This window comes from Rhinatrema bivittatum, chromosome 9 (assembly GCF_901001135.1).
Source record: "Rhinatrema bivittatum chromosome 9, aRhiBiv1.1, whole genome shotgun sequence".
NCBI lineage: Eukaryota > Metazoa > Chordata > Amphibia > Gymnophiona > Rhinatrematidae > Rhinatrema > Rhinatrema bivittatum.
The window spans coordinates 42474137-42488661 of NC_042623.1; the positions used below are offsets into that span (position 1 = coordinate 42474137).

Below are 14525 nucleotides of genomic sequence, written 5' to 3' on the forward strand. Positions count from 1 at the left end.
AAAAACATGGTCCACAAGAGAACTCGTGGGAGCCATCACCCAATATACTGGATCTTAACCTGTTGAAAGAATTCCACCAGCGGTACTTTTCGAAACCCAAATCCAAAGCCTCAGGGAAGGGGCTGGGGGGGGGGGGCGGGGGTATGGTTGCATTTCACGGCTCATGGAGTCTCCCATAAACCACGCTACTCACTTCTGATGCTGTGCCTCACTGCTCTCCTCCATGCAGCAGGACGTCGCCGTGACTGCTGCATCCCTGCAGGTTTGGATAAGTTCTTGGAGGAGAAGTCCATTAATGGCTATTAATCAATTATACTTAGGGAATAGCCACTGCTATTAATTGCATCAGTAGCATGGGTTCTTCTTAGTGTTTGGGTAGTTGCCAGGTTTTTGTGGCCTGGTTTTGGCCTCTGTTGGAAACAGGATGCTGGGCTTGATGGACCCTTGGTCTGACCCAACATGGCAATTTCTTATGTTCTTATGTTCTCATGCATGTGCTGGATGGCCCGACATTTAAAGAACTCGCGGTGGGAAAAGGCCGCGGCACCTGATGATGACATCACCAGCTCAGGCTCTATATAAGGGCCTCCCAGATATCCTCTTCTCACCTCTGCAACAGGTCCTCCTCTTGTAGTGTGTGTTGCTACCTGCTTCGCCTGTCCAGCCTGTTCCTGCCTCGCCAGTCCAGCCTGTTCCTGCCTTGTCCACCCAGTCTGTTCTTGCCTCTCCTGCCCAGCCTGTTCCTGTCTCATTTGCCCAGCTGGATCCTCTTCCTGTCCTGCCTTCCTGCTCTTCAGTCTGATATCTGGTTTTGACCATTGCTTGGACTCCATTTTCACCTGTCTGCTGCCTGCCTTTGATCCTTGCCTGGCCCTGAACTCTGCTACTTCGTCTACATTCCTAGACCCTTGTCTAAGTCCTGCCGGCCCCGGCACCCAAAGGCTCAACCCGAGGGGAACGAGAGCTGGTATAGGTGAAGCCTTTACCCGGTCTCTGTCTCGCCAGATTCCGCCTGCTGACGGTGGGAACCTGCGGGACTCCTCCCCCTCGCCTTGATGGCATTCAGAACTTGTGACTAATGCTAAACCAATCTATAGTCTTTTTAGCATCTATATCTTCTTAATGCTTTAAAATCTGCATGCATCAAAATAAATGGCTCTAGATACTGTACACTGCCTGAAGGTAAGCCGGGAAGGAGGTGCTGCCCTTGAGATAGCAGAGAAAAAGTACTTTGTTCTTTAAACATATGCACAAAATGAAAGTAATTTTCACATTTCCTAACCTTCACTTATTCTTCCTGGTAACTCACATCAAGACAACAAAAGATCCGCAGGAGGCAAATTCCTCCAGGAGCTGGAAGTAAGTTCCACGCAGCAGATGCTTTGCTCCTGTGGGCACTGGGCTGCCTTATTTACAGTGGCAGGACCAGCAGGTTTTCTGTGTAAGCCCACTGGCAACTAAAACCATAATCATTAAAAACCCCTTCTTATTTCAGCGCTTCCTATTTATTCAAAGGGTTTTGAAAGTTCTTTGTACCTAACCATGCTTGCTGTCATAAATCTAAGTAAATAAGTGCATGCGCTGTGCCGATTATCCTTGAAGTCACCAGACTGACAGATGTAAAGCCCAAATGGCCGACGGGTGCATTCAGCCAAGGAGATTTTGGTTTTAAACAGGGATTACAGCAATAATAAATAGTGCACTTTTTTGTTTATCTCAAAAAAATCTAAAATATAAAAAATAAAATGTATTACAACAATAAAGGAAGGAGAACTTTCTATGACTCAAAGAGAAAGCAACAGGTCTTTATTCTTTGCTATTTCCCAGAATTAACAGTCAACAAATAAACAGAGATGTGTTTTCGTTTGAACAAAACAAGAAATTTTAACATTTCCTTTATTTTATTTTATTTTGAAAACAAAAGAAAAAAGATGAAATATTTCTTTTGTTCTATTTTCAAAACTTATTTTAAGCCAACCCCAGCCAAAATCCTCTTGTACCTTTCAAAATAAAAAAAAAAGCTCCCTGGGCTTGTGACCAGTCCCTAAGGCCCCCAAATCTCCAATATTGTGTCTTATCCCATGTGCGGGTCTTCATGGGTGAGGAGCGATCCCGATCTCTTCTGTCCTGAAGATACTGTTTCCTGTAATGGTGTCAGCTAACCTGATGCTGGCGCCATTTTGAAATTCTATCGTAGAATAAAATCAGCCTGCACCATTATGAGAAATGATATTGGTGGGGCAGGAATGACTGGAGATTGCTTCTGCCCCCCCCCCCATGAAGATCACACAGATGGGGGAAAGAGACAGGGTAGGGTGAAGGGGTCTGAGGCCGCAGGGAACTTCTCCTTTGAAAACTTGCTTGCATGCACCACGAGGAGGCTAAAGATTGGCCTCAGAGTTAACACGTAGGTTCTTCAGTATTTATTTGGCTGTGATGGTGCAAGTACCGTGGTTCAGCACTGAGTCGTGAACCTAAAGATGTTGTTTTCAAACTCCTTATCCTCTACTCAGCACTGTGAGGCAGTGAGGGCAAAAAGAGAAATTGCATTCAAGAAAGTGTGAGATCAGCACTGAGCATCCCTACTGGCAAAGAAGTGAAGGTAAAGCCAGAGATCAACTGGGACCTCCGGCACTGCATTAAGAAGTAAATTTGGTAGACTAGATGATGCATACGCTCCTTATCTGCCGTCGTATTTTATGCTGCTATGTGATCTTCAAAAAGTTGCTTAACATTTCTGTACTTGAAAAACCTGTGGGTTCTCTAGGCAAAGCATTCTAGCCCTGAATAATCTCAGCTAATGCTGCTGTGTCCGTGAGTGGATAACTGAATGCGCCTGCACTTGTTTCTCTCCTTTGACCAAAACATGGCCCCCCCTCCCCCCAACACACACGAACAGCTCATTATAACCCAGCTGTAGGTGCACACGCTGTGAAAGTCCATGCACAGGTTTAGCCAAGCAGGGGAAGGCGGTTCTCAGCCAAGCAGATTTATCTGGGTAAAATGACTTTGAAAAATGGCCCAATGTTGCTCCATTTAACTTCAATTAACTTTAAATAGCCAGGGTGACCCAACCCGAATATCTGAAGATACACCATTTTGGACAAAAGTACTCCAGATTTTCTAGTACCAGCTAAGCAAATAACAGACATACAGTACACAAAACTCAAGCATCAGCCTCAGAAGTTAAAAAAAAAAAAAAAAAAGTTAAAGAGCAGCCTGTTGAGTACCTGATCAATCACCCAAGGGCTATAAAAGTGTCCATTCTCAGACGGCTGCCACCAGCGGAGGCGAGTGGAGCTGGAACGTGCCTTCAGGGGAATTTCAAGGGCGATGTATCTGCCTACATTACTGTGGTTGCCGAACAGAAACTCCTGAAGAAGGCTCCATGTGAGACCTCCGTCAAGGGAATACTGTAGAAGCACAGGCTGACTTCTAGGATCCGGAGCGCTTTTTCCACATCCCAAGCGCATGAAGAACTGCACAAATCTAACATCGGTAGCAATTATTGTTAAAGAAAGAAAAAGAAAAACAAGAATGTCTTAAAAAGAATGAATTTAGGTACCTTGTTAAGAGCTTGAAGACTTGTTGGTGAGATAAATGAAGATGTACCTTTCCTCAATTTGCACATAATTCACAGTATACAGGTATTCAAACACCTACCACCTTAAACTTTCCGCAGATAAACTTCGAGACCCTTCTCTTTGACTCTGAAAGCCTTGCTGGCAGTGCTATGTGCTATCATGCATTATACTAAGGTTAGGGAGCTAGCTTTTCTCTTCCACTTTCTGAGCTGGTGCAAAGTTCTAATAGCTGTATTGGTAGGGTTCCCAACTGGCTCCAGATTTTCAGGACAGGATGATCCAGTCCTGGTTTTTCTATCCTGCATGCAGGTACTTACAGTCCTGCTTTTCTTAGGGAATGCAATAGGGAAATCAGAATAAGTCCCAGCATGCAATTGGGTAAAACCAGGACTGGATCAACCTGTCTTGAAAATATGGAGTCGGTTGGCAGCCTTATGTATTGTTGCTGGAGAAAGATAGATTCTTCGCAAGTGTTGATATCTTGCACTCTACTAAAAACAGACATATCCATAAGATATCCAGTAATTTTCTTCTGCTCCTTTAGGGCTGCCAACGAATTCAAAAAAGCTATAAAAACTTACCTGTTTTCACTTGCTTTCCCTACTTTACAATCCTGAGTTTTCATTACTCCAACCTTAAGACATCTCTCTCCCCTCCACCATACCCTCTCATATGACTATGTCTGTGTTTTTATTTACCAGATTTTATTGTATGTTTTGTCTTTTATCCTATATATGCTGATTATGTATGCATTTTTAACTGTAAACCGCTTAGATCTGCATTTTGCCTATTTAGGTGGTATCTAAAAATATTTAAATAAATAAATAAGGCTGGCCTCTTCTGGGATATGGCACCATTAGCCTTCAGTTGCAACTAACTGGTATTTTCCCCTATTTTTTATGCCCCCATCCCACCATCTAGCCCTGTTATCACACTGGCAAAAGGGCCAGGGCTACTATGTTTCACCATTGTGTGATATCTAAAATTTCACCTTCCCCTCCCCAGCCCCTCAGGGCCTGCAAACACTCTTTCTGCAACACTTTCAGCCCTGGGCAGACCAAAGAGTAGATGGTGAGCTTGGGGAACCAAATCCAGATCTCCTGCATGGCAGCACATAGCCATTGGGCCAGTCCTCCAAAGGCACTGTTTGGTCACCACCTTTCAACACCACATAGATTGCTACACCTTTATATGTGCCAAGAAGAGGCCTCCATGATCTGGAACAGACACGAGTTATCTTGGCTATTTTATCAATTTAATTTATGTTATTCTTTAATTTTCATTTTTGAAAATATTGTAAACCGCTTCAGTCATTTCTTGCATTTGGTGAAACGGTATATAAATGTATCAAATAATAAAATAAAATAAATATCATTTCTCATCTATTTCAGGTGCATGGGTCCTTTTAGGGGTAATTTTATAACAGCCCACATAAAGTTTTGCGGGCTGTTATACCCTTAAGTTTTCTCGGTTTTCGAAGCAAACTCATGCACGTAAATTCTCTTTGAAAATCATCCTATGAAAACTACCCGCACAAAAAGTTACACCTACTACTTTCTGTGGGGAAAGTTTCGGGGGAAATTTACATTCATGCTTTTTTAAAATCGAAAAAAGTAAATGCAAATACTGCCCAGACTCCATTCCCCTCACCCTCCTAGAAACACCTCTCCTCAGTATGCTTAATAGGGTGCAGGCATGTAATTTTACGAGCATATCAACTGAGCATTTTTGCAGGTAAAGCTCTGTTTGAAAATTATCCTCCCTGTGGGTACTCAAGAGTGCTGTGTGCCAGTTTTAATGCATAATGTCTCAGTGGGTATTTGGAGTCAACTGGCACACACTGCATTTTCAGTGTGCTCCATGGAAGTGAATCAGCAATGGGAAGCAAAGCTCTGCATATTTTCCCCTGCTTGGCTGCTGATGTGGGTCTCTCAAAGGCAATCCTAACAGTCTCTATCTTGTGAAATAAAACAATTGCTTGTTTATTTTTAGCATATGTTTAACTAAACTATTTACAGTGTTTCACTTGCAGTTCTGCATTGTATGGGTTTTTTTAAAATGCAAGATATAATGTATTTTAAATTTTCATTATGTTTGATTTAGCAAATGTGGATGCCCAGGAAAACAAAAACTTAAATTAATGGGCCGTTCATATAAAGAGCTTTTGATAAAGGAAATTCAAATGTTATCTTGTATAGACAGCAGTAGCCGCACTTGAATATCACAGCACTAAAATGGGAATTTGGAACAGTTTTCATTATACCGAGTTTAAGAGTTAATGATAATTCTGTTTATAGTGTGTGTAGAAGGGTTTGTCCAAAAAGAAGAGGAAAGAAACAGGTTAATGAGCTGCCAGTTTTCAAGGTCTACATCAAAAAGTAAGCAAAGTCTAGCATGGTTATCTTTGTGTTTGAGGTGCAGCATTAATTTGTCTTCTGCTTTTTAACAAAATTACAATTTTTACATATAACCCCTTGAGGTCAATGTATGCAAATTCAAGGTCTGTTACCAAGAACAGCGACAGTAGCTGCCAATGCTTTGAACACAGCTGAGGAGGAAAAGTGTGCTCTAGTTTTGTCTGTCTGCACTATGCCAGATAAAGGGCCTTATTCAAAGAGGACTTTCCACATTCTGTGCCCATAGCTTATATATATATATATATATATATATATATATATATATATATATATACATATCTTTATTGGATAATGCTCACCGACTCTTGTATGCATCCTTCAGACGGAGTTGTGAACTTTAAATGGTTGAAATAATCAAATTATTCCCAAAGTATAAATGATTATATTGATCAACCTTTTTTGCAAAGTGAAAGGCCAGGTACGCACAAATGGTACAGATGGCCATTCATGCTACTTGAGAAAATCTAATAACCGCACAGAGCTTGCCAAGTTATCCAACTCCATGAGGGAAATTTTAGGCCAATCCTGAATTTCTGACAACCCCATTCTGATGCATTATAGGACCTACAACACTAATTTCAATGAGTGAAATGTCAGGGGCTACTTATAGCACAATGTTAGATAGAGATGTGAATTGTGTGCCCGATCGTCTTAACGATCGGGTTTGGCTGGAGGGAGAAAAAAAATCTGATCGCTGGAGATGTGAATCGGAATCGGTTCCGATTCACATTGTTAATTTTTTTTTAGTGAGGCCCGACCCTTTAAAATTGACCCCTTACCTTCCCCCCCCCAAAAACTTTTTACGAGTACCTGGTGGTCCAGCGGGGACGCGGTGACCGATCTCCCACTCTCGGGCCATCAGCGCCATTTTGGCTGCCACTCAAAAATGGCGCCAATGGCCCGATTAAAAAAAACCCACCCGACCCTTTAAAGATGACCCCTTAGCTTCTCCCACCCTCCCGATCCCCCCAAAACATTTTTAAATTACCTGGTGCTCCCGGTATCACCTAGTGGTGGTCCCGGGAGCGATCTCCCGTTCTCGGTCCGTCGGCTGCCAATCATAAAGATGGCGCCGATGGCCCTTTGCCCTTACCATGTGACAGGGTATCTGTGCCATTGGCCGGCACCTGTCACATGGTAGGAGCACTGGCTGGCCGGCGCCATCTTTAAAGATGGCCACCGCCAGTGCTCCTACCATGTGAGAAGCTAAGGGGTCATCTTTAAAGGGTCGGGTGGGTTTTTTTTAATCGGGCCATTGGCGCCATTTTTGAGTGGCAGCCAAAATGGCGCTGATGGCCCGAGAGCGGGAGATCGGTCACCGCGCCCCCACTGGACCACCAGGTACTCGTAAAAAGTTTTGGGGGGATTCGGGGGGGTGGGGGAAGGTAAGGGATTAGTTTTATAGGGTCGGGGTGGGTTTAGGAGTTGTTTTGGTGTGCCGGTTTTCCCGTGAAAATTTCTATTGTATCGCGCACTGTACCAATTTTTGACGATTTAAAAAATATCGGACGATTTTTTTAAATCGTCAACAAACGATTCACATCCCTAATGTTAGAAGATGAAAATTCAATACAAGGACTCGTGAAAATTTCTCCCTCCTGGAACTGGGTAACTTGGCAACTCTGAGTACCGCTTGAAAACAGCAGCATGTAATTAACCTTTGCAAAGATGCAGTTGAAAAAAATATTATTATACAAAGACTCATGGGACATAAGGAGGTGAGAGCTGTCTTTTTATAAATGTATATATTGCTTTCAAGAGTGGCTGCCACCAGGGCCGGATTTAAGATTTTGGCATCCATAGGCAGGACAGTAGGGTGAGGGTAGGGTTCCCCTGCAGGAGCTCATATGACAGGGCTTCCACAACCGGAGATTGTAAAGCTGGGGAGAGTTGTTTGGTCAGAGTGCCAGGGCGGTGCCTCTTTGGCGGCAGTGGCACATGGCCCTAACGTAAATAGGAAAAGGCTCCTCTTAGACTTGGGGATTTGGTGCCTTAGGCCTAGATTTTCTATCTTCGCCCGGCTTCCTGAATCGCAAGGTACTGGGGGGCGGGGGGCGAAGCAAGGGGTGGGCCGGCTTTCGCACCCAATAGCGCCACCGTGAAAGGTGGCACTATTGGGCGCGATACTGGCGACGATAAGGAGTCTTACCTTTCACCGTCAGTGAAGTCGTCGCAGAGTCCACCCCGAGGCTGCCCCGACTCCTCCCCTTCCGGTGCAGACTCCGCCCCAATTTAGATATCGCACACAAAAAGGGACTTTTAGCATGATATACCTTTGGAAAATGACCTCCTTAGGCAGTTGCCTATGTTGCCTATGCCTAAATCCGGGCCTGGCTGCTCCCAAGGCTTCTGTATATATTATTATATGGGCACCACTATTTTATCATTTCCATTTATAAAAGCTGTAATGTGCAGACTGATAAAATTAGAATTTCAAAAGCCCATAGAAAATGCACCATTGAGAGGTTAAGATTTATTTAAAAAAAAACCCCAAAAACCTTTGCTCAATATTATTATATTATACTGCATTATATAACAATTATTTTTTCATTTAAATTTTAAAATTTGCATGTTGTCATTACTACCAAAAGGTCTTAAGGTGGTATTCACAAAAACACAGGAAAATAAAGGCACCCAAATAACCAGCACCAAGAATACAGACAGCATAACCATCTGCAAAAAGGACAAACCACTTCTTTACGTTTTGAAATGTGGCTTCCACAAACACTTACTAATCCTGTATTTATTAGCTAAAAGGCATTATGGGGTTGATTTTCAAAAGGATTTAAATTCTTAAAATCCAGTTTATGTACCCAAATCATCTTTAGAAAATCAACCGGAGGCCAGTGAGTGTTAAAAGTATGCACATAACTCGACTGCACGCATACTTTTACATGTGATGACATGACATGTTCTGGGGAGTGGACGGGGTGGTGGGTTAGGGCCGGGAAAGGATTTACATGCATAATTTTGATTTTTGAAAATGTGCGCTTAAAAATCTACATGCACGATGTTATACCTGCTCGGGATCATTGCATGTATGTCACAGTGAGTACTGGTAATACCCTTAAATTTATTTGCATAAGTCAACTTTGAAAATTGGGGTTAAAGTCTACAGGTACTTTAGTTCTGCGCAGGCTATTTGAAAATTATCCTCTATATCAGTTTGGCTACAACCCAGCAATAAGTCATGATATGATATGTCTCGATTGCCTTATATACAGGGATTGAAAACTTGGACACCGGAGGAAATTATTAAGGGGCCTGGCAAAAATAGATGTTTTCCTTGTAATTATTTTTTTTTTCGCTTTGTCTATGTTTTGGATTTTGTACTGCTTTTTTGCTCTTTTTCTTGTTTTGTTTATATTTTGAATTTCTTTTTTGCTTATTTTTTTCCTCTTGTCATTTTTGGATTTTTATTTATTTTAGCTTGTTTTTTTATCTATTTGGTTGTTTGTTTTTTTTTGCTTGTTTTGCTTTTTTATTTTCTCTTTGCCTTAGAATCTTCCCCCTCCAACCTCTCTTTTATGGGGCAGGAGCAGCCCAAGGTAGCAGTGGCTCCTCTGGTCTGGGTTTTCAACAGGCATCAACAGTATTGTGGCTGCTCTCTTTTGACTCAGGCTTGTTGCATGAAGAGGCTATTCTCTTCTGATGTGAGCTTGCTACAGGCAGCAACCGCAATTGCTTTCTTCCAGCCAGGGCTTGCCATAGGCAGTGGCTGTTCTTATTTATTTATTTATTATTTTTAAAATTTAGTGCCCACTGATCTACAACTCTAGGCGAATAACAAAATAAACATTCATAATAAGTATTAACAAGACATGGACACTTAACAGTAAAAAAATAAAACAAGGTAGTAAATCTTGCAGCCTGCTGCAGGGATGATGGCTTCTCCTGGGTCTGCAACAATTTTCAGGCACATGGGTTACCTTCTAATGCATAAGTTGTTATACCTTGCAAGTGACAAATCAAGGTCCCGGGTCATCAGCATGCGCAAGCCTTCCTCGTTAAAGAAGAGATTGTTCCCACTGGAAAGGATTCCACATTTTCTAGATGGTTTCCCACCACTCACCAGTAGGAATCTGTCTGACTCTAGCTGACCTGAAAGGATATCCACAAAATGTAAATAATGGTGTTATCTATAAACATAAGTTAAAATGATTTAAGCTCTATCTTCAAGAAAGTCCCCCATTTTCTGCACTTCTAAGGAGGTGTACCACATATTGTGAACCTCAGACTGTTGCATTATTTTCAAACTAGATTATTTCCATTTGAAAACATCTTTTTTTTTATTTATGAAAATCAAAGTAACTTGTGCGCCCAAATCCAAATCCTGCCCCCCAAAAAGTAACAATTTATTATATTTTGGTAAAATTGTTTGTTCTAGAGCAAGGGTCACCAAATCCAGTTCTCAAGGGCTGCAATTCAGTCTAGTTTTCAGGAGTTCCACAACAAATGTACATAAGAAAAATTTGCAGACAGTGAAGGTAATCGATGCATGCAAATCTGTCTCGTGCATATTCATTGCAGTGTGGAAAACCTGAAAATAAGACCAATTAGCAGCCTTTAAGGACAACATTTGGGGACCCCCATGCTAGAATAAGCAATTTTACCTCCAGGTTTAGATTTGTTCCAGAGTATGAAGATCAATGTAGAAAACCAAGATATAGGATAATATATAGACATATGGCATTTTTTTCTTCTCTAACATTATAGTCAGAGGAGCATCTGGGGCTTAAGTGATCACAGCAACATAGGCAAGTGTGGGCAATAAATTCAGGCAACCCTATACTCAACATCTCCTGCCAGACCACCCTCTGTGGTTTCTGTTTCACTATGGCTCCTCTTTCCTAGTTGCTACTGTCTTCCAGAGAGTCCCAATTATACCGCGGTCATGGTCTGTATAGCATACAGAATAATAGATAGGATACTGTCTATTACCAACTATGGCTGGTTCAGCTTTTAACACCACTTTGAATAGATAAAATCGCAGTATATAAGATTTTGATAATTTTACAATAAGCTGATGGCGGTAAATCAAGCTTCATCTGCAGAATCCCTTTATGCTTATATTTATTTATTTAAAAACATTTACTACCTGCCCTTCCTAAGTTCAGAGTGGGGTACAATTTGAACATACACAATCAAAACGAACAGGGGGGAGTAGGACGCTACATAATTCTTCAGACGGGAGGGAGCAATATATGAGCGCAAGGGAGGTCACACTATTGTTGCAGGGGGGTCAGTAGAGGGCCATGGCGAGCTTGTACTGTATACAGTAAGAGATTGGAAGCAGTGTAGTGATCCGAGTATCAGGGAGATATGTTCATCCAAGTGAGTGCCTATAAGAAGTTTTGCTGCCAAGTTTTAAATAATATGCAGTAGGCAGGTAACAAATAGAGGTTGACCTGATAGGAGGGAGTTGCAGTAGTCCATACTGGAGAGTAGTAGAGATTGAAGGCAGACCAGAAATCAGAGAGTTCAAGAAGGGGGCTTAAGGTGACGGAGTAAACATAGTTTATAGAAGAAGGAGCTAGTAATGGTTCTTACATAGTTGCGCATAGAGAGAAAGGGGTCGATTGTGACACCCAGATTTCATACACTTTGGGAGACGGTGATGGAATTGGAATCAAAGGAAACAGTGTTGGGAGTGTTATCGATGGGGTAACGTGATAGAATAATGATTTCCGTTTTAGAGATGTTGAGGGCTAATTTATTGCTGTGGAGCTATTTTTGGATGGTTGAGGAAAGATTCTGTAAGGGCCCATATTTCTTTCAGGGGATAGAAGAATTGAATATCATTGGCATAAATTTTATAGTGAACTCCAAGGTCCATGAGGATGCAGCATAAAGGAGTGAGGAAAAGGTTAAATAAGGCAACAGAGAGCGTGGACCCTTGGGGTACCCCAGTGCTCAGCAGTGCCACGAAGGAGATAAAAGAGTTGATTTGGACTTGTTGGGTCCTGTTGTTGAGGAAAGAAGAAAACGAGGCCAGAACAGAACCAGTTATACCAAAAGAGCGCAATCTTGAAAGTAGGATGGAATAATTAACAGTGTCAAATGCAGATGAGATGTCAAGGAGATATAGAAGGAACGCTGAGCCTTGGTCATAGCCCCATCTCACCATGTCAAAGCTGGAGAGCAACAGTAATTCAGTGCTGTGATACTTTCTGAATGCAAATTGAAATTAGTTAAGGATATTATTAGAATCTATGAATTTGCAGAGTTGGTGAAGAACTGCAGTTTCTAGGCCTTTGGCCATGAAAGGTAGCGAGGAGATTGGGCGGTAATTGGAGATGAGGGTAGGATCAGCTGAGTGTTTTTAGTTATGGGCTGGACTGAAGCTTGTTTTAGTAGGTCAGGGATGAATGTTGCAATGATGAATTAATGATCTTAGTAATAAATGGAGCAATATCAAGATTGATCAGTTTAAGTAGTATAGAATGGCATGGATTGAGGGGATTAGACGATGATTTCAGGTTACTGATAATCTCACTAGTATCAGATTCTGTAATGTGGTCAAAAAGTTTCCAGGTTGGGCCATCAATAGTCAATTCATCGGTTTCTTCGATATGTGAGTTATTAAAGGTGCTGATTACGGTTGCTGTTTTATTGGCAAAGTGAGAGGCGAATGTCTCTGCAATGTTCATCCCTGGAAGTGTTGGTGGGAAAATAGAGGGGGCTGAGCTGCAGTTAATTACTTTCTTTACAGAGGTATATAATTCTCTGGGGTTGTTTAGTCTAGCTGACAATTTTGTGTAGATATATGATTTCTTTGCAGAGGTGATGGCCTCTTGGTATGATGTGAACTTACTATTATATAGAGTTTTATTTGCATGGGTAGGGACTTTCTGCCATTTCCTCTCATATTTCCTCAGCTCACATTTTTGGGATTGGAGCGTGGTAGTGTACCGCTGTGCAGATTTAGATCTTTTGGTTGAAAATGGTTTCAAGGGGACAAGTTTATCTAGGGTAGAGTTAAGGGAAGAGTTCCAGAATTCTAAAATTCTTCGAGTAAATTACAGGACTTCTTGTCAAGAATAGGTGTGAGGTTGGATGCAAGGGTCTCAGGATTTAAGGGCTCTTGACGGAGTTTCATAGTGGAGTTATTATTTCTATGGGGGATTTCTTCAAAAGATTTGGATCTGAGAGTGAAGGTGATGAGGAAGTGGTTGCTCCAAGGAATTTCAGTGGTGTCTACATTCTTTTCATTTATGAGGAAACCAGTGGGGTTCATAATTACCATATCTAGGCAGTTGCCTTTCTTGTGAGTGGGAGAGGAGATGATTTGTTTCCAGCCACAAGAGAAGAGGGTATCAAACAGGATATGTGAGGGAGCTGCTATAGATGAGATCGGTGGGTGGAGGTTAAAGTTACCTAGAATTATGGTTGTAGAGGGAATCAAGTTGAGATTAAGGATAGACTCGCACAGGGGGAATGCATTCTTTGCAAGTAGCCCAGGAGGGCTGTAGGTCAAACAGAGATTAATGTGTTGGGATCTCAGACAGAACAGCTCAAATGGAGCAAGAGTGGAGACATTTATCATAGTAAATTTCAGGTGGGATTTAAAGAATACAGCTAAGCCTCCTCCTCTTTGCCCATGTCTTGGCTTAGGAATGTATGAGAAGTTAGGTGGGCAGCAGTGATTGAGAGTTGGAGTGTCATAGTCTTTCAACCAGGTTTCAGTAACACAGACAGTCATAAGTTCCAGAGGCAAAAAGGTCATAAATGATAACAAATTGTTTTTGTAATGGATTGTGCAGAGCAGGGCAGAAGTTGCAATGACAGGCGACATGGTATTTAGCTCAATGTTGGTGAGGGTTCTGGCCTGCGGAGGACAGAACTGCCATCGAATATCGAGTAGTCTGGATGCTACTCCACACACACTGTCCTCTAGGGGTGTGAATTGTTTTTCTGACGGATGAAAATATCATACGATATTTTCATCCGCCTTATCACATGGTAGGAGCAATGGATGGCCCGCGCCATTTTTTAAATTGGTGCCGGCCGTCCATTGCTCCTACCATGTGACAGGGGCCGGCCAATGGCACTGATAGCCCCTGTCACATGGTAAGGGCAAAGGGCCATCGGCGCCATTTTGTTTACTGGCAGCCGACGGCCCGAGAGCGGGAGATCGCTCCTGGGACCCCTGCTGGACCACCAGGTATTTTAGGAAAGTTTTGGGGGGTCAGGAGGGTGGGGGATGCAAAATAATTAGATTTAAAGGGTCGGGGTGGGGTTTTTTTTCCCAGCTTGGGACAGCCGAAAAAAAAAAAAGCAGTGAGAACCGCGGGAAATGAAGATTTCCTTCGGTTCTATGAACACGATACCAGAAACCATTCCAGAAACGATTCATATCTCTACTGTCCTCTGTGCTACCAACTATATGGCACTTTGATCTTCTGGGATCATGAGAGTTCCGTTTTAAAGATTCTTCTTTTCTTTTTTTTTTTTCCAGATTTACATGCATTTATATGGTTCTATTTCACATGAGGAATACTGGAAATAAAACCTCTAATAAGTA

General features: G+C 42.1%; 1 protein-coding gene across 1 annotated transcript in view; it reads right to left on the reverse strand.

Annotated features, from left to right (window-relative positions):
- Positions 1-14525, reverse strand: part of RELN (reelin) — a 699179-nt gene that overhangs the window by 103201 nt on the left and 581453 nt on the right. The window contains exons 43-44 of the mRNA XM_029615599.1: positions 9955-10102; positions 3231-3489 (exon numbers count right to left, since the gene is read on the reverse strand). Coding sequence (XP_029471459.1) covers positions 3231-3489; positions 9955-10102 — 407 coding nt within the window. The remainder of the gene's footprint in view (positions 1-3230; positions 3490-9954; positions 10103-14525) is intronic.